The sequence below is a fragment of the Eurytemora carolleeae genome, unplaced genomic scaffold, assembly GCF_000591075.1.
Source record: "Eurytemora carolleeae unplaced genomic scaffold, Eaff_2.0 scaffold501, whole genome shotgun sequence".
Taxonomy (NCBI): domain Eukaryota; kingdom Metazoa; phylum Arthropoda; class Copepoda; order Calanoida; family Temoridae; genus Eurytemora; species Eurytemora carolleeae.
In genome coordinates, this window is record NW_019396608.1 from 133,930 (window position 1) to 153,515 (window position 19,586).

A 19,586-nucleotide genomic window follows, 5' to 3' on the forward strand; every position below is an offset into this window, starting at 1 on the left:
CATTTTATAGACAGAACTGTACAACACAGGACATTATGGCACTAAAATACAGAGAAGGGACATTTCATAGACAGAACTGTACAACACAGGACATTAAGTCACTAAAATACAGGTAAAGGGAGATTTCATAAATGGGGGATTTTTAGAAAGAAAACGTTAGATTGAGATTAACTAAATTATTTCCTTGTTCCTGTCTTTTATCTCTTCCTTTTTTATCTGTTATGTAATCTATGACATTTATTTCAAAATCCCAAATTGTTTGAGTAGTGACTTATTGCAGCATTAAAACGCAATAGAAATTAAATCTCATATAATTGTAAATAAAAATAATTGCAATTTCAAATTTTTTAAGGGAGGATTTTTTGGACTTGCCGGAATGTTTCCGTCTAGATATATGAACGCTGTGCTTACAGGACAGGTATATTATTTAATTAAATAAAGGTATTTTTACACAACAGTGACTAAAAACAATTTCTTTAGGGTCTTGGTGGTGTGATCACAGCACTGCTAAATATAATTCTATTGGCTATTGGAGGAAATGACGTGGATGCCGCGTTCTATTGTTTCCTGCTTTCAGTCGTCTTCCTTTCCGGCTCAGTTTTAGTATTTTTTGGCCTCACGAAGACAAGGTTGTTCAAGCACTATACACAGAGTGCAATAACTTTATCAAGTGAGGAAACATCTCTCCTTGATCCTCCAGGAGTCAACCAAGAGGTTTCTTTGATCGAGGTGATCAAGATCATCTGGGAGGAGGAGATCACCGTCTTTCTCATCTATGTTGTCACTCTGGCCTGTTTTCCGGCTGTCACTGTTCTTGTTCAATCCACAAATAAGGTCTGTGATTTCTTAATTTTCAAATTTTTGCAAATTTTGTATCAATTTTTCTGTTTTTTTTTATGATGTTTATCCAGATATATTATTGAAACTTAAGTTAACAAGATAGTTAATTCTTTGGGTTTAAGAAATTTCTCTGATTATGGTTTGAAAAAAAGACGAATTTAATCAAAATGCTGAAAATCTCAAGTTTTCTAGGATTACTCTTCACTCCCCCCCCCCCCCCCCCCCCCCCTCCTCACTTCAGGACAAATTGTAAACATATTGAAAACAATTTCAGTTCCTAATATAGGGATTGCCGGGGTCCGGAAACTGGGAAAACCTGTACTTTGTTCCTGTTTCCTGTTTCCTGTTTTTCAACTTGGGAGATTATTTTGGTAGAACATTATCCTCCATCAACCGTTTTCCTAAACCTGGCCCTAAACTCTGCCTTCTTCTAGCTGTCGTCAGGTATTCAACCGTTTTCCTAAACCTGGCCCTAAACTCTGCCTTCTTCTAGCTGTCGTCAGGTATTCAACCGTTTTCCTAAACCTGGCCCTAAACTCTGCCTTCTTCTAGCTGTCGTCAGGTATTCAACTCTTGGTAAAGGGAGTGTTCACAAAAAGTGAAAGGGAGAATAGATTGAATTTGTATTTAATTGCTTTTAACATTAATTCATTTAAAATGTCGTCTTCGTTATTTAGAATCTTCGAAATTGGATATAAATATTTTCAAAAGTTTCACATGCATGTCCTTTAAAGATAAAACATATATGATATGTTGTCTCCATTTGAATATCCAGAATGAAATTCCGAATATTTGCATTTTAATATTTAAATGATCAGTTATAAATTAGTAAGCGACCCAATTCAAAGCAATTGCAAGTCTTTGACAAATACTCAACTTTTCTCATCTCAATATCTTTTCAACCTGATTATGAACACCTTTTATATTTCAAACTTAGATTATTTGATCTAACAGAATTCATAGCTCGGAAATATCTTAGGTCTATGACATTGAGTTGTTAAGATACAGGGACCAGAAAATCAGAGCTTGTGGCAAAAATTTAATTCCTTTGATTCAGACTCAGCTTACGAACACTCCATCTATAAATGGAAATTTTGAGAAACACTCGAGTCTGTCCACTGTGTCGAAATACTAATTCACATTGGAGAAGATATCGTTGTTATTTTTGATAATATATTTTAAAGCTCTAAACCTGAAACTTTTTCCATATAAAAATCTGGTGCAAAAGTATTTTTTAAATTATGTTTTTTCCTTTGCCAAGGCATGTTAATTTTGGCGTTTTAGAAGCTAAGGACTTATATAGCTATACTTATTATTAATCTACCTTCGTATTTGGGAAATTTCGCTTTCATAGTTTTTATTTAGGATTTTCTTCATTCCCTTGTTCATGATGTGCAATGCAGTACCAGAGAGTCGCTACTATACACCCATCCTGATTTACTCTGATACGGCCTACATCCTCCTCATCTTCATCTTATCCATCAGCAACGGGTACATGACCGGCATAGTGATGGTGTCTGCACCCTACAGAGTTCCGGTTCATCTCAAACAAACAGCTGCAAACTTCATGGCCGGGATACTTGGAGTAGGTTTAGCAGCTGGAGCAGCTATAAGTTCAGCTGCTGTTCAGCTTCTGTAACATCTGGAGCAGCTTTAAGTGCAGCTGCTTTTCAGCTTCTATAACAGCAGCCACAGCTCTTGTGACTACTGCTGCAGCTATAAGTACAGCTGTTGCACAGATCTATTTACAGCTGGAGTATCTTTTAGTGCAGCTGTTGCACAGGTATTAACAGCTGAAACAGCTATTACTTCAGCTAGCTCAAGTAGCTGCCACTGTAGATTTCATGTAGCAGCTATTAGTTTAGTTTTTATGTAGCTCATGTGGCAGCTGTTTATTCAACTATAATAAAGCTCCTGCACCACGTAGCAGTGACCAGGTCAATTACTGGTCCACTTCATCATGAGCTATTAGTTTAACTATTAAATTTCTCTTTTAGCAGCTATCAGTCCATCTTGTTTTTAGGCAAATTTATAGTTCCTATAATTGCTTGTTGTTTAGCTATTGTATGGTTCCTCCTGTAGTGCAGCTAATGTATTGTTTCTGTATAAGCTATTTGTCTTATAGCAACTTTGTAGCTTCTGTAGCAGCTATAAGTAAAGCTACTGTAAAGCTTATATAGCAGATATTATATCAGCTATTTTTATCTGGCTTCCGTCCGTAGCTGTAGTACTTATCAAAAAGATAAGCTATTATACAGCTCTTTCTAAAGGATTGTTACAATAATGTAAATAAAAATAAAATGAACAGTTAAGTTTAAGATGATTGCGTGCGTAAGACAGAAAGAGAAAACGATAATTATACTTGTATATTTTTATTAATTATATTTCTTACATGATGAATAAATTTAATTGAATGCTATTTAAACTTTTTACTTGATAAGTATTCTTACCTCTTTAATTCAAACATTTTCATAAAGCATGGTTAGATTATAGCTTTTGGGATGAGTCATCGGGAAATGGAAAAATGTCTTTATTTTTATTTTCTAAAATTTCATTGCAAAAAGTTCTCAAATTATGAAGCCGTCAATTTTGAAATTTTTTAACCAAAAATTGATGCTTGAACTTGACAAAATCTTACAGAGTTGGAAAAAGAAAAAAATGATTGGTTAAACGTATTGCATTAACAATGTTAATTAAAGTTCTTTATTCCCATGGTCGAAAGTTGATGGTCTAATTAAAAAAGGTTTCAGTATTCAAGTACAATCTAACGTTTATAAAATTTTTACTTTTCCCCCAATTTAAAGAGAAGCATTTGTTAAATTCTGTATCTGCCTTTGTCTATAAATTATAAAAAAAACTCAAACGAATTTCAACATAAATTTAGATATATAGTGCATCTTTTTAATTCTTGTGTCAGAATCTGCGAATTTGTCGCACAAAATCCTTGAAAACTGTACATCTTGTTTCTTGAAGTGTTCATGTTAGTGTAATTTAGTTAAAATGAGGAATCGGTTTTGGTTGGCTTGTTTGGTTCCATTCTTATGTTTGGTATCGGTAACAATGATTAGAAACAACATTGCTTATGCACTGGACGGTATGATTAACCATACAGCTGTTGACTGGCCTCCTCCTGGACAACGAAAACATTTTCATGGCATTGATCACGTTGATACTTGCGTTATGGTAACATACTTTAATATCATTCCTTGATCTTAAAAAATGTCATATCCGTATTGTACATTATGTACAGGGTGTCCCAATAAACATGGGAATTCAGTGACGAATTCGATATCGTCTTTGTTATGTATCAGCATTGTAATACCTAATTTTAAAAGCCATAATATTATTATGTCTGCTAGAGTTTATTTTATGAAAACGGTAAATGGCTGTGTATCTATAATGTCTCCGCAAGATGAACAGTGAAGACGGACAAGTTTACTCTGTTTGTATACTGCAATTTTTTGTTTTACTAAGTACAATTCAGTATGCGGTCAAAACATAAAGAAACAAATTGTAAATAAGCAGACGAAAATCTTATGGATTACAGCTTTCTCTTAGTAGGTAATAGGTATGCTATACTAAATCAAAGAATTATTTAAAAAGACGATATCGAGTTCGTCACATGAATTCCCTTGTAGATTAAAACTTTTAAATCATAAATTTTGTGCATTACATCGAGGAAAGCCTGTGAAATTTTGTATTCTTTTTTGCTGTGAGACGTTGATCGAGGGCATCTTACAAATATCCATTTTTGGTATTTAATTTTAAACTTAAATACAATTAAATACAATTTAATTGGTCACACAAAAATATAAAAGTAAAAATTCTAGTCATTGCAGGCCTTACACGCGGCTTTGCACTATTTTGAATTCTTTATTTTCTATATAATTATAAACTCAAAAATGTATGATTTGGAAAGTAAAATTACATCATTTTCCCATTTAAGTTTATGCTTGGGGATGAGACTGCAGAGAATACCGTACAGATTTTTATAAAAAAATTTTTTTCTTTACCTATAGGGTGTCCCACAAAACATGACAGTTTATAGAAAGTTTTAAATGTCTTCTTCCATATACTTTATTAAACATTCCAATCATTTTCCAGTTTATTTCTTATAAAATTTTTTATTACTCAAATATAAATTACTTTGATATCACTTTTAACATAATATGACTGTCATAAAATAGTTTTTATTAGTCTCTTTGGTATCAAACAAGTTAAAAAATTATGGAAGAAGACATTTAAAACTATTCACCAACTGTCATGTTTCGTGGGACACCCTGTATTTGATTTGTTTCTTAAGAATTTTTTAATGTTAACAAGTCTCTTTATTTAATGCAAGATTGAATTTAAATTTAAAATAATAGTTTCAACGATTTCCCGGGCGCAATAAAACATATTTTTCATTAGATAGTGTAATTGTGTTACTACAAACGAAGGAATTATTTAATTATACTCAACTCATTCAGGTTTTAAATGAATCTGATGGTTGCCATGGACCTACTATACAAGATGGACCTTTTCCTTGGAATAATTCTATAGAGGTTAATTCAATATTAGAAAATAAATATTATTTCAAAGGTTTAAACGATTATATGAAAAAGTAGGAGTCATCTTCACATAATTTATAATCGGAAACAGGATTACAGTGAGAAGAAGAAAACTGCGGATTTAATGTCATATTATTTTTCTGCTTGCACTCCTAAAATATCCTTGTTTAGTTTTGTAATTTTCAAATTGCAATTATTGCAACTTATATATCTCTAAATATGTTCTGAACTGAAAACTTTCAAATGAGATATCCTTAATCCTGATGGCTTAATCTGAGTATCCAATGTACACACTTTTGATTTTCTTCTTAATCCTCTTTTTTGGATGTTTCTATGTATAAAGTCACGTTTAATAACAATTACACTCCGCAATTACATGATTCAATGCTATATCGATTGAACTAATATCCGATTGAATTTAAATCAGCTGTTCACAAGGCGGCTTTTAGAACATTTAAACAAACATAAATTTTACCATGTTAATATGAACTCTATGAACTTATTAAAACATATTTTATCAGAGTTTAGGACCATTTTAATTGTAAACGTTAGTCTTAAAAAACATTAATCCAAAACTTACAATTATTCAACCATCAACATCAGAAATAAAACCAGTTTTTCAAAGTTAAAGAGTACATCTTAACATGACACGCTGATTGGTTGAATTTCAAACTTCCTTCTTGGATATTGAATGCGTATTGAAATAATCTCGGGTTTAGTAAAAATTAATCTTGATATCCATCATTCTAAAGTTTTCAGCTCAGTTCACTTTTTAGAATAAGTTGAGTTGCAACTTGCAAGTTACAAAATGCTTAGCAACTCTAATATCCAATGTAGTAGAAAAAAATCAATGTTTTCTGGTTCTCATTGCAGTTTTATATACAAGTGTACCATAAAACATGCCAGTAGCAAGTCGGCTTAAAGGGAGTGACCGGCTATGTATGGTAGTTGAACTGAGTATGCAGATCTGTAAATCCTGAGTTTGAGCGCAAATTCGACGTCCAAAACTTCTACTTTGGGGTGGATACGTTTTCAGAATCGGGTTTTTTAAATCATTACAACAAAAATAAAGTAAAGATCATACTGTAATCTAATTAGATGGTTAGGAACATATGTCTCAAAAGAAATTTGTCAATAAATCAATGCTAGAATCAATTATTTCGTTTGCATCATTGAATTGAATTTCTTATTTTCTTTGAATTTATTCACAGATTTCTTCAAATTCTTCGAATGTCGTCTTTTCAATAATAATTCTAGAAAATCTGCGGAAAATCATTGAATAATGAGAAACAAGAATAATAAGAAAATAGAAACAAAAAATTGAACAATATACTTATTTTCGATGATAAGATTAATTTTTATTTTCTCAACCTGTTCCTAAACAACTAATTTGTTTACTGTAGAATTCTTTTACATTTTATGTTGTCGTTATTTAACAATTAAAAAAAAACTAATTCTGAAAACGTGTTTACCCCAAAGTCGAATTTGCGCTCAAACTCAGGATTTACAGATCTTTAAAAAGTGGGTAATATGTCTTAAATGAATCCTAAAGAATTTGTCCACAACACTGCATAGTCAGTTCAACTACCTTACATAGACGGTCACTCCCTTTAAAGGTCGTTTTTGATCTTATATTTTGTTACACTTTTTTTGTAAATCTGATTTTAGATTAGCGATTCAAGTGTATATTAATCACAAAATAACCCTAGCCCTGGTATTTTCAAAATGTGATCTGCGTTTTTTGTGCTTTCGATATTGCCGGAGATATTAAGAGTTTTCTTCAGATTTCGAGATTTTTGTTTTTATATAATTTATTTTAAAATCTGAACAAAATATCAATTCGTAACCATATATTTTTTTTTCATTTATAACAAATTGTTATTGGACATCTTTAAACAATTCGAAATTTAATATTTAGGCTCTGTTGAATATGATTATTGCTATTGGTTCACTGATTGGTACTTTGGTTACTCTTATAGTCTATGATTATATAAACATGAGGTAAACCATGGGATCCCAATAGATATTATGTTTATAATTACATAGGACTGGGATGTACAGATTTTAATCAGTATTTTATACAGGGTGTTCCAAAAAACATGGTAATTCAGTGACGAATTCTATATCGTCTTTGCTATGAATTAGCATTGTAATACCTGATTTCAAAAATGTCTATAAAATGTCTTATGTCTGCCATAAGAGTTTATTTCATGAAAAGGGTAAAAGACTGTAAAGATGTGTCTATAATGTCTCTGTTTTTTCTTGTTTTACTAAGTACAACCGTATGAAGTCAAAACATAAACAACATAGCAGACGAAACTCTTACAGATTACAGCTGTCTCAGTAGGTATCACTATACTAAATCAAAGAATTATTTTAAAAGACGATATAGAATTCGTCACCCCTCACAGTTTCTTAGAATGCAAAGAGTTATATTAAACGTAGAAAACAGAATTTGACCTCCAAATAGTAGTATTCTGTATTAGGCTCTCATGCAAGTCTAATTTTTGTCTGCTACCCTCTGTACGTCAAACTTAATAAATAAACATATTTGTGTGAACAATACTCATGGAATTAGCACAATTACAGTGAGAACCAGAAACCTATGGAATAGAAAAACCGACTTTCAGACTTTTAATAGTCCAATGAACCGAAGACACAGCAATTGTGCAGTGTCAACAGACCCATTGAACTTAAAAAGTGATATGATAAGTTACAATAGCTAATCTTGAATATAAGATCACGCAGCAAGAGTTCAGTAAATGTCGTCTTGAAATTTATTTCAACATTTTGTAAGCTTCATTATTGGTCTGCAAAAAACAAAGCTGCTGAGACTTTTGCTGCTTCAAAGGGTTAAATACGATTATGAAAATATGTCCAAGTAAGTAAGTAAGTAAGTAAGTAAGTAAGTAAGTAAGTAAGTAAGTAGGTAAGAGTCACAAGTTTTTTTTTGATAATTCTTAATAAACTGTTTTTAATTTTTAATTAAGGTAAATTAATAATAGCCTGAAATATGCAGGACAGCAATTTATAATGTAAACTCGTTTTTCCGCGGAATTTGTCCTTAAATACAGTTAACACCTACAATAAGCCATACATCCAAAGAAATCGTTAAATTTCGTATTCTTCACTTTCTGATAATGAAATGTTGCAGATATTTAGTTTTTTAATTAAATGATTATATGGAGCTCTTTGAAACTGTTCGCGCATATTCATAGCTATTTATTTATTTTCGCAAAAACAGAGATTTACGTAAAATAGTATAAAACTCATTAAAAAGGTGTCAAGACGACACTTGATGTATTTCGATGTACGGCCCATTTAGGGTTTAATCGTATGTTGAGAATACGACATTATGAAAAATTCTGGCTATTTATTCACATATCTGGGATTAACTGTATAAAAACTATTTGCTATCAACTATCAACATCAAATACACTTCAGTATTGATCTAATGTCGTCATCCTATTCCACAGTATTATGGATCTCACTGTTCCTCTAAACGTTTTTAGATTTGTGTTCTCCTTATGTCTGGCCTATGCTGGGTTTCTCAATATCATCACTCCTCCAATAGCAAAGGAAGGTGGTTACTATAGTGTTCTTATACTCAGGTAATAATATTTATAGGTTCGTTCAATTCAAAACTTCAGATTTTCTACTTTAAACAAATAAATAAACTTTTCAGCAATGTCTCGAGTCTTCAATGGCAAACTTCTCAATTACCCAATTTTGCATTTTTTTTAAAATCAGTAGTTATCGAACACATGCAGCTAGGAGTGCTGTAGTTATGAAAAAAGATTTAGTACAGTGGTTGGCGATTTTATAAATATAATGAAGACGACGTTCGATTTTAATTTTGATTAATATTAAGCTTTTAAACAGCATGGATACACTAAAATATTAAAACAGAGAGAAGCTGTCAATTAAAAAGGCTTCTCTTGCATGGCTTGCAAACTTGTAATTCGAAAAAAGCTTGTTAACAATTAAAACTTAAATAAGAAAAGTCGGCTTCATTTTATTTTGATAACTATACCTACACCGTTGCATATTATTATGCTATTTTCCATTCTCCAAAAAGGAGAGCTTCGGCTCTATAAGTATTCGTTTATCTGACAATTTAAAATATTATTAAGTCAGACGACATTTAAGAAAGACGGCAAGACGCATATTTACAGTTTTTTTAACATCAAAATCATGTTTTTAATTTTATTTGATCTTTAATGTACACTGTACAAAGTGTAGAAAATTTAAGTTGAGATCCAAAAAAGCACTGTGTAATAGGAAGACGCCATTCAAGTAACATTATGTGTATATTTTATTCATTTTTATAATAAAAGCTTATTATTCACAAGTATCTTTATAAAGCTCCCAGTTAAGTGAGAAGAATCTGTGTAAAGTTTAGAATTGTTTTTGTTTCATGCAATGATGCTCCTCCTGTTCCGTAGTTTTATGGGTTTCACTGTAGTACATAAATGTATCCATTTATTAATAAAAATACAAATATATTTGATCCTCTCCTGAGGCAACCTTCTGTTGGTTTATTTCAATACCAAACTTGGTGTTGATATATACTGGCACTTGTTTAGTTTAATCAAATAAATATATCATGATGCATTATACAGTTGTTCCAAAAAATATGACAATAACAAATTTGCAATCGTCTTTACTCGTATTGTTATCTTCATTAGACATACAGTATATTTTTCCACTCACAGTGGTAAACAGAAAATTGTAAAATGATCAGTTCTCATATCAAGACTTTTTTTTTAAACTAACAGAGTCAAAGAAGACGACTTTCTATCCACTGCTTTTTGGTTACAACTTTATAACATTTATGAACAAAAAAAAAACCGCAAGGTCCATGGACATGGGTTTTAATTTATTAATTAGATTTAAAATAATCTAAATATCAGATATCTTCCTCAATTTTTAAGATCCAAAAATAGTTGACCACATTTTGGAAATCAGATTACGGTTCCCCTTATTCGTCTTTCATTAGCAAACGGTAATCAAAGACTATGTAAACTACGTCTCTGAACTCTCATTATTGGAACACCTATATATATATATGTAGACTCACATAGCCTAGAGGGAACCCAACCAATAACCTGAACCATAAATAATATCCAGTTAAACTACCGTCTTTACATACCATATAGATAATACATAAACATTAAAATATGATGAGTCATCAATACTTAGAGAGTACACGTACAGACAGGACAAGAGTAATAATGTTGTTATAAAGTTCACAACTTTTGTGTAAATCCCGGGATCATTTATCCGATATATATTATCTGAATCCGTTTTTTCTAGATTTTTCACCGGATTCTATTCAGCTATACTTAATCCTGCAGTTCCCATGATAGTTCAGGTAAACCATAGGTTTAATGGGTTTATTAGGTAAAAAATGTTTCTTACAAAACAGATCAAATTGCAATACAAAAAATCAAAACAGATTAAGCTCAATATCGACGTCAAAGAATATACAAAGCAAGGCTATAATGCAAAGAAAGTTATTTCAGAGGTGTATGCATCTTTTGTACTGCAGTGTATACTGTCTCTGGGCGGTAATGTAAACACAAGACGGATGTCGAAGCCTGACATGGGATCCATCTTTCACAAAAAAAATCAATGAAATATTCTTGTCATAAGAAATTATCATATGAAATATTAAAATTTTCAAAATTTATTGCTTTTAAACTCCTTGGATATTAAACGAACACTGATGCACCTATTTGTGTTTACAAATTCCGCCCAGAGAGAACTGGTTTCACTGAGAAAGTGACATTGTTTTTATTCCGAAGCGGATAAGGGCAATTTTCTAATTAATGTAAGGGGTTACTGTGTTATTGTTGCAGCACTGGTTCCTGGAGAAAGAGCAGTGTAGAACTAATGTATTGGTCTGGTTAGGACCTAGGCTAGGAAAAATGTTTTTCATTGCAAGGTAATTTAGAATTTTCTTGATTAAACTTTTTGAGCTCCTCACTTCTCAGGTCAAAATGACCCCACTGTTTTCTAGTTACTAGTACTACTGTATTAAAGGGAGTGACTAGCAATGTATGGCCGTTGAACTGGGAATGTAGTATTGTGGAGAAATTTTTTAGGATTCATTTGAGACATATAAATCGTTTTAATGATGTATACTTACTGAGTTTGAGCGCAAAGTCGACGTTCAAATTCTTCCATTTGAGTTGTTACGGTTTGAGAATCGATTTTTTAAAAATAATTTGATAACGAAGACGAAAATGTATCAAACATTCTGCAGTAAACTAATTAGATGTTTAAGAACATATTTCTCAATAAAATTGTGTCAATAAATCAATGTTAGAATCAATTATTTCTTTTTCATCATTATATTGAATTTCTTATTTTTATGAATTTGTTCGCAGATTTCTAAAATTCTTCAAATGTCGTCTTTTCAATAAAAATTCCAGAAAATCTACAGAAAATGTTTGTGAACAATGAGAGATAGCAGAAACTAATAACTGAATAAGATTACTTATTTTCGATGATAAGAGGTGATTTTTATTTTCTCAACATGTTCCTGAACAGCTAGTTAGTAGATACTAGATAGTATCAATGTTTAGTGGATATATGATATAGTATCAATGTTCAGTGGATATATGATATTATCAATGTTCAGTGGATATATGATAGTATCAATGTTCAGTGGATATATGATAGTATCAATGTTCAGTGGATATATGATATGATCAATGTTTAGTGGATATATGAAAGTATCAATATTTAGTGGATATATGATATTATCAATGTTCAGTGGATATATGATATTATCAATGTTCAGTGGATATATGATAGTATCAATGTTTAGTGGATATATGATAGTATCCCCTGGGCTAGGATGGGAGTTCCTGTTCTATCTTCCTGGTTGTATTTGTATACTTTGTGGTAATTATAATTATTATATAATAATAATATTATTATTGAGATTTGAACTGTTGTATTGTGAATCAACCCTTGAACTCTATTCTACGCAGACACCCATACAATTGATTCCACTTCGATTTACCGTGATGGTCATACCATGCAGGTATAACAAAAATGAAGGGATAAATCATTGATATTCAAATTTAAAAGTGTCCACATTATATATCGAGATCAAGATGAACGACATTCCACATAAAATTTCGGACCTCAGGAGAAATAATAATAAGATTAAGATAATGATTCTTGAAGTAATTTTAAAAGATTATCGGGATATCTGCGATTTTATGTCTTGTCGGGGATTTTATAGACTTCATAAAACTGTGGAATAGGTAAACGACCTTTAAGGTCAATGAATATGAAAATGAAACCCACCAAGTTGATTTTCTAGCGACTGGTAAACCATTTGTTATAATTCCAGTATGCATCAAACACAAATAAGATTGCCTAAAAGTTTCTCTCTATTCCACAGTTTTATTTCTTCCACTTTTAAAGTCTAAATCATATTTTTATATTAATAAATAAGCTTGACCTGCAGCTTCTTTACAATTAAATAAATTAATGTAGTTTGAACAAGATTAAGTATTTTGTAATCATGAAATTCAGTTTTCTTGCCCAGTTTTCTTATTCGCAATTAATTATCAATTATAAATACTTGATCAAAAATATTAAAAATGTCTCAATAAAATGAAATTAATGAAATTTTCTATCTGATTTTGCAAGATTTACATGATACAGAATTTAAGTTAATTTTTATTTTATTTTCATTTAAATTGAAAAAAAAGTTTTAAAAATGTACTAAACTTTTGGGTGAAAATCCGGTAAATATTGAAACTACATCAAGTTTCACAAAACTCTTTTGTAAAGTTTATAATTCTTCTTTCTAAACAAACACCCCCAACTGACCTAGATTTGTTTCAGGTGCAATATTTTTTATTGTAATCACAGATGATCCCCTGGATAATCTATTTCTATCATATGACGAGAAAAAACTGATTGCTGAAGATAAAAACTGGGATTTTCATCCTCCGACAATTCAGGTCAAGCTAGGATCTTCTCAAATAGTGCAAACTAAAAATTTCATAATTTTTCCATGTTCAGTTTTATTTATTTTATCTAAGTGTCAATTAACAACAATATCTTTAAGTTTGAAAGATATTAAACGAGATGATCTTATTTCTATTTATATATAAACACTGGAAATCCACACTTTTAAGAGTGGATTGCGGATTTCTAAAACAGAGACAGGCAAGAAAACGGGTGAGATTTCTCAACTTACTGGATTGAAAACGTAAAGCTATTGTCATTAATCTAAAAGAGAATGCATTTAAATTACTCTTAAATTCATTTAAGTAAAACTGCAATAAAGTTATGAAACAGTTATTATTAATAGGAACTGATTATACTGGTCTCAAACTTTGATTTTCTAATCATAATCTTTGCAACCTGATATAGTACTTCTTTAATATTTCAAACTTTGACGTTTTGACCTTTTAGAAAACATTGGTTGAAAGTATTGAAGGTAAACAACAATTACCAAGAAATTAGGAATACTAAGTTTAAATTCCCGGGGAAAATCATTTCCCTTGTTGACCAAATGAAAACAATTGTACCGGACTTTTTCTAATTCTTTCTAAAGATCCTTAATGTATTTGTGTAGTATAAAACTAAACTGAAGATGAGAAGTCAATTGAGAAAATACAGAAGAAATATCCAAATCATGAAGAATAGAGATAGCAAGATAAAAACTCCGTGGTTTAAGATATTAACAGATCCTGACTTTATATTGGCGACTATACAAACTACAGTTCAGGCCTGGCAGTCTCCTGTTATGACCCTTATGATGAAAAAATATCTTCTGGGTAAATTATTCTTAATTTAATAAGAGATGAAATGGTTTGATCTATTAATAATTGAGTCCTGTGTGTTTTCTCTTAATGTTATAGGTCAGAGAAAAAAATAAGGGGAAAAATATAAGGAGAAAAATAAAATGGGAAAAGGGGAAAAAAATAAGGGGAAATATAAGAAAAAAAAGTAAGATAAGATATTCTAAAGATCTATACAGTATATCTATATCTAAATGCTGCTCTGTTGGTTACAATACATATATATATAAATACTAGCTGAAGCGTCCGGCGTTGCCCGTGAAAAAGATGAAGAAAAAAGAAAACAAATAGAATTTTTTTTAGCCTATGTTCCTAGGCTACCCATGAGTATCCAAAAAAATATAAACCCATTCGATCCAGCCGTTTGGCCGGATATAGGGAACAAGATATACGAATGTCTTGTTATAATATATCTTGTATTCTAGAGATCCATGGATACAGTATATCTAATGCTGCTCTGATGGTAACAGCTCCCCCTGACATATCTTTGATGATTCTTGGATATCTGAGTGCTTGGGCTGGAGATATAGCATTAAACCTAGATGTTCCAGCTCATATAGTTAGACGAGCAGGGACAAAATTTAATGATAGGAGAGAGGCTGCTGAACTATTTACCACCGGTTCAAATCCTGAATCACAGAGTCAAAGTTGAAGATTTACTATTAGGTATAAATCTGTGATTCAGGATTTGGACCGGCGGGATGTAGTTCAGTGACCTTTTTAATTCATTAATATTGGTTCTAGGAGCTGTAATCTGTTCATTATCCTCTCTACCCTACCTTATCCTACCCTTCTTACCCTGCTATATAGTTAGCTATAAAGCTACTGTAGTGGGAATACAGATACTTGGTAGTTTTTCATCTGCTGGTAGTCTGGCTGGTTATACCACTTTCAGGTATACACAGCATAACAACTATGAAAGTTGTGTGCATAGGATTTGAAGACCGGATCGGCTTTGACATGTTGCAATGCCTTGTGCTTAAGTTTTACCTCCCCAATTTTATTATTGGCGCACTTTAAAGTAATCATCATACTATAAAGTTAAATTAACTGTATATTATAGTACCTTGTAATCATCGTGCTATAAGTTGAATTAGCTGTACATTAAAGCAACGTGAAGTTTTGATTGTTTCCCGGATTTCCTTCAAAAAAAATTAGGATATACCCGAAATATATTTTTCAATTTAAGTGAAATTAAAAATAAAATCAAGTATATTTAATTCTGCTTTGTTAAAAAGCTTATTTTATCTAGAAATAGTCATAGCAATAAGACAAATACACAAACATTTCATATTTTGGCACCACGTGCTTTAAAGTTTTTGGGATAGAAAATTTATTGTAGCCTTGGACATGTTTATTCCAAAACTGCAAAGTGCTTGTTTTTAGGAGTTGTTGCCAATATTCAGATTTTTTTGTGTTAGCTTGCATATTTTATGTGTTTCGTACAATACTCAAAAATTGCTATGTTCGTATTTCTTCAGAAATCTGAACATTTGTGATAATTTGATAAACCTTTCAGAGAACTGTCTCCTACGTTTACTCGTCAACTGTTTGGTTTGGCGAGCCTGGTATCCAATACAGTTCCTTATATAATGGTTCCACTATTCATGGGTTGGTTCAAGACAAGCACGAGGTAAACTGTTCAGAGCTCTCAGCTTCGGTCTTGTCAATGTTTAAAGATGATTTTTAAAGTACAAATATTTTGTAAACATAATCTTTAAGACTCTCAAGTGCAACGGTTCTTAAAATTGTATAAAAATTTGTTAAGGGATCAATGGGATTGTATCAATTTGGATCCAAAGTTTCATGTACTGTTTAGGAATCAATCAATTTATACCTTTTGGACAAATGTTTATTACTAAGGAATTAATGGATTTGCAACTTTTGGACCAATGTTTATTGTTAAGGAATTAATGGATCTGCAACTTTTGGACCGATGTTTATTGTTAAGGAATTAATGGATCTGCAACTTTTGGACCGATGTTTATTGTTAAGGGAATAATTGATCTGCAACTTTTGGACCGATGTTTATTGTTAAGGAATTAATGGATCTGCAACTTTTGGACCAATGTTTATTGTTAAGGAATTAATGGATCTGCAACTTTTGGACCAATGTTTATTGTTAAGGGAGTAATGGATCTGCAACTTTTGGACCAATGTTTATTGTTAAGGGAGTAATGGATCTGCAACTTTTGGACCAATGTTTATTGTTAAGGAATTAATGGATCTGCAACTTTTGGACCAATGTTTATTGTTAAGGAATTAATGGATCTGCAACTTTTGGACCGATGTTTATTGTTAAGGGATTAATTGATCTGCAACTTTTGGACCGATGTTTATTGTTAAGGGATTAATTGATTGGAATTTTATGAAATGGTGACTTTGGAACCGATATTTCAATAATGTTTATTGTTTAGGGATCAATGGATTGGTGACTTTGGAACCAATATCTCAATAATGTTTATTGTTTAGGGATCAATGGATTGCTGACTTTGGAACCAATATTTCGACAATGTTTATTGTTTAGGGATCAATGGATTGGGAACTTTGGAACCAATGTCGCAATAATGCTTATTGTTTAGGGATCAATGAATTGGGAACTTTGGAACCAATGTCGCAATAATGTTTATTGTTTAGAGATCAATGGATTGGGAACTTTGGAACCAATGTCGCAATAATGTTTATTGGGAATTGGTTATATGTATTGTTTATACACACTAAGCAGGTAAAAGGAATTCAGGAACTATATATATAGTATTTACACATATATTGATATAATTGATATATATATTGATATATATCTATATATATATATATCCGTATGCCTGATTCTTAGTAACCTGATTGTACAAACCTTTGATCAAAAATTAGACTATATTTGATCCAACATAATTCATTGTTTGAAATATCAAAGGTTTTCAATACCATTGATCAGTTTGCTGAAATTCAGTGAGTAGAAAATTAGAATTTGTGGCAAGTGTTTAGTTCCTTTTCTTGGTCCCGACTTAATAAATTCATGTTAAGATTGAAGTATGGTTGAAAGGAGTCTCTAAAAGTCTAATTTGATTTAATTTTAGCAATTATATTCACTATGGTCACCCAAAATGGATTCTGTTTTAGGTCGTCATTACAGTCTCATCCTTTGTGGTTAGCCCTGTATGTTGAATCAGTGTACAATATATCGTACAATGAACAGTTTATATATGAAATATATTTCCACAGGCATCCTGGGACCCTGCAGAGTCAGATTCAAGTACAGATTCAAATACACGGTCAAGTACAGATTAAAGTACAGGTTAGCTTCAAAAAGAATTTAGATTCCATAAAATAATTTATACATTTTTTATCACTCTTTAAGTATAATCAGGAGGTCTGGGTTTTACTTAAGGTATTATCCAGAGGTCTGGGTTTCACTTAAGGTATTATCAGGAGGTCTGGGTTTCACTTAAGGTATTATCAGGAGGTCTGGGTTTCACTTTAGGTATTATCAGGAGGTCTGGGTTTCACTTGAGGTATTATCAGGAGGTCTGGGTCTCACTTTTGGTATTATCAGAAGGTCTGGTTTTTTACTTTAGGTATTATCAGGAGGTGTGGTTTTTTACTTTAGGTATGGAACAATAAAGCTAAAAAAGACAATGATATTGATAAATTTATTTAAAACGAGGTCAACCACTTCCTTTTTATATAGTTGGTGAAATTCTCCCTTGATAATAAATTAAAAGAATAAAAAACCGGATTTTGATATTGGCTTGCTGGTAGCCTGGTGGTGCAAGATGGTGTGACGAAATTATACGACGCATAATTTTTTTTCCGCAGCGGAAAAATCCTGGAGTTAAAATAAAAATGAAAAATTTGCTTTCAATTATTTGATTTATACTTTATACTTTATTCATTCAAAATCTATAAACCTAACTTTTTACTATCTTGTCATAGTAAGTTTGGTAATTTATATTTTCTGTTCTGGTAACATGTGTCAGAGAATTGACGTCAAATAAACATATTTTCAAATTAAAAATTTGAATATAATTAGACCTATACATTATAAGCTGTTCTAACGGGGGTAAAATTCGACATTTAAAATAAAAAATAATAATTCCATTCTGATAACCCTTTTGGAACTCGGATAGCTCTAAAGGTCGCTGACCTCCAAATATAAAGATCTCCGGAGGTCTAAGGATGAGTTGATGAGGATTCAAATGGATTCATTCTACATTTTCTGCATTCTATATCAATAAATTAATTTATAGTTTACATTTACATGTCACTTTTATGAAACTAGTGTTTCCTTTATGATGTTAGGAACTAGCTGATTTCTGCTCAATTTTTTCGCGAACATTCATAATTAGACTTATAAATTAAAAGTGAAAAGATGTGTGTAAAACATCCGAATGTTCAATTCTTTTAACCATTTTAAATGAAACAACAAATTCTTTTAAAAATGTCTCTCTGAGGCATGAATTTCTTGTTGATACAGTGTTATTAATATATAAGAATTGATACCTCACATGACTTATTTTATATTTTGACCTCCGGAGGTCATTTATATCTGGAGGTCAAACAGTAGAAAGTAGACAGTAGACAGTAAACAGTAGACGGTAAACAGTAGACAGTAAACAGTAGACAGTAGACAGTAGACAGTAGACAGTAGACAGTATAACGGACGGTATTAACTCCTTGAAATATTTTAATTTATTAATCCTTCACTTTAAAATTTTAAAATATGTTTAGATTGAAGTAGGGCCAATGCAGATAAATATAATCCTTCATTGTTTTCCAAACACAGGAATTATAATAATAGAATAGTTAACATTAACAATATCACATGGATTTAAAATCTTAAAATGCTAATTTTAGTGACAAATCTTTTTCTAAGGATGCATCAATTTTTATATTTGCAATTTTTCCAAAAGAAACATTTTACTGAAAAGGAAATAGCCCCAGGCCGTTTCTAATTTCCTGTAAAGTGCATTCAAAATAATTATTTTTACTTTTCTTTATTGTAAACAAACCAAAATTATCAATATCTTTGTACGAACAACCAAAAAAAGAAATTAAAATTAACCTTTATTGTTTTTTAAAACTTTTATGATGTAATTTTTGAAATTTTATCAAAATAAAGTTGTTGCTATTTAACTTACAATGTAATCTAAAAAAATAATGAAATAAACTATCTTCTAAAATTTTTGATTTCTTTATTTTCAATCATTTAGCTAAATTGCCTGTATCACGTATCTACTGAAGAAACATTTTGAATATTTGCCAATATTTTAATTTCAGTATTTTCTGTCTTTTTCTGCAATTACCTCCAATATTTACGAAACCTCTTTACACAGTTCAATTCTGTAAATATTCGGCTGACCCC

General features: G+C 31.1%; 2 protein-coding genes across 5 annotated transcripts in view; both read left to right on the plus strand.

Annotated features, from left to right (window-relative positions):
• The window catches only part of LOC111706234 (equilibrative nucleoside transporter 1), a gene marked incomplete in the record, with an annotated part of 6,265 nt that extends 3,006 nt beyond the window's left edge, over positions 1 to 3,259 (plus strand). Inside the window, 3 exon segments of the mRNA XM_023479056.1 lie at positions 481 to 834; positions 1,127 to 1,284; positions 2,206 to 3,259. Coding sequence (XP_023334824.1) covers positions 481 to 834; positions 1,127 to 1,284; positions 2,206 to 2,479 — 786 coding nt within the window.
• Positions 3,260 to 3,804: 545 nt separating this feature from the next.
• LOC111706233 (uncharacterized transporter slc-17.3) lies at positions 3,805 to 19,250 on the plus strand. Of its 4 annotated transcripts, none has more exons than XM_023479051.1 (15): positions 3,805 to 4,023; positions 5,310 to 5,384; positions 7,309 to 7,391; positions 8,903 to 9,001; positions 10,707 to 10,764; positions 11,252 to 11,337; positions 12,226 to 12,302; positions 13,260 to 13,378; positions 13,999 to 14,200; positions 14,650 to 14,796; positions 14,969 to 15,119; positions 15,744 to 15,857; positions 16,862 to 16,949; positions 17,447 to 17,519; positions 18,953 to 19,039. In XM_023479051.1, exons 1-14 carry the CDS (start codon positions 3,841 to 3,843, stop codon positions 17,510 to 17,512), a joined length of 1,548 nt encoding a protein of 515 aa, XP_023334819.1. In that variant the 5' UTR covers positions 3,805 to 3,840; the 3' UTR covers positions 17,513 to 17,519; positions 18,953 to 19,039. The 4 variants fall into 4 exon arrangements, with proteins under 4 accessions (XP_023334819.1, XP_023334820.1, XP_023334821.1 ...); XM_023479052.1 differs by lacking the exon at positions 18,953 to 19,039 and adding an exon at positions 18,383 to 18,424; XM_023479053.1 differs by lacking the exon at positions 16,862 to 16,949 and having other exon boundaries at positions 18,953 to 19,250.
• The last annotated feature ends 336 nt before the right edge of the window (positions 19,251 to 19,586 follow it).

What these genes read in the sequence shown, in the direction of transcription:
- LOC111706233 (XM_023479051.1), top strand. Translation starts at nt 3,841, where the DNA reads ATGAGGAATCGGTTTTGGTTGGCTTGTTTGGTTCCATTCTTATGTTTG. An exon ending in CAGTTCCCATGATAGTTCAG is followed by an intron (nt 10,765 to 11,251) that starts GTAAACCATAGG and finishes TTATTGTTGCAG; the next exon opens with CACTGGTTCCTGGAGAAAGA. An exon ending in TCATATAGTTAGACGAGCAG is followed by an intron (nt 14,797 to 14,968) that starts GGACAAAATTTA and finishes TATTGGTTCTAG; the next exon opens with GAGCTGTAATCTGTTCATTA.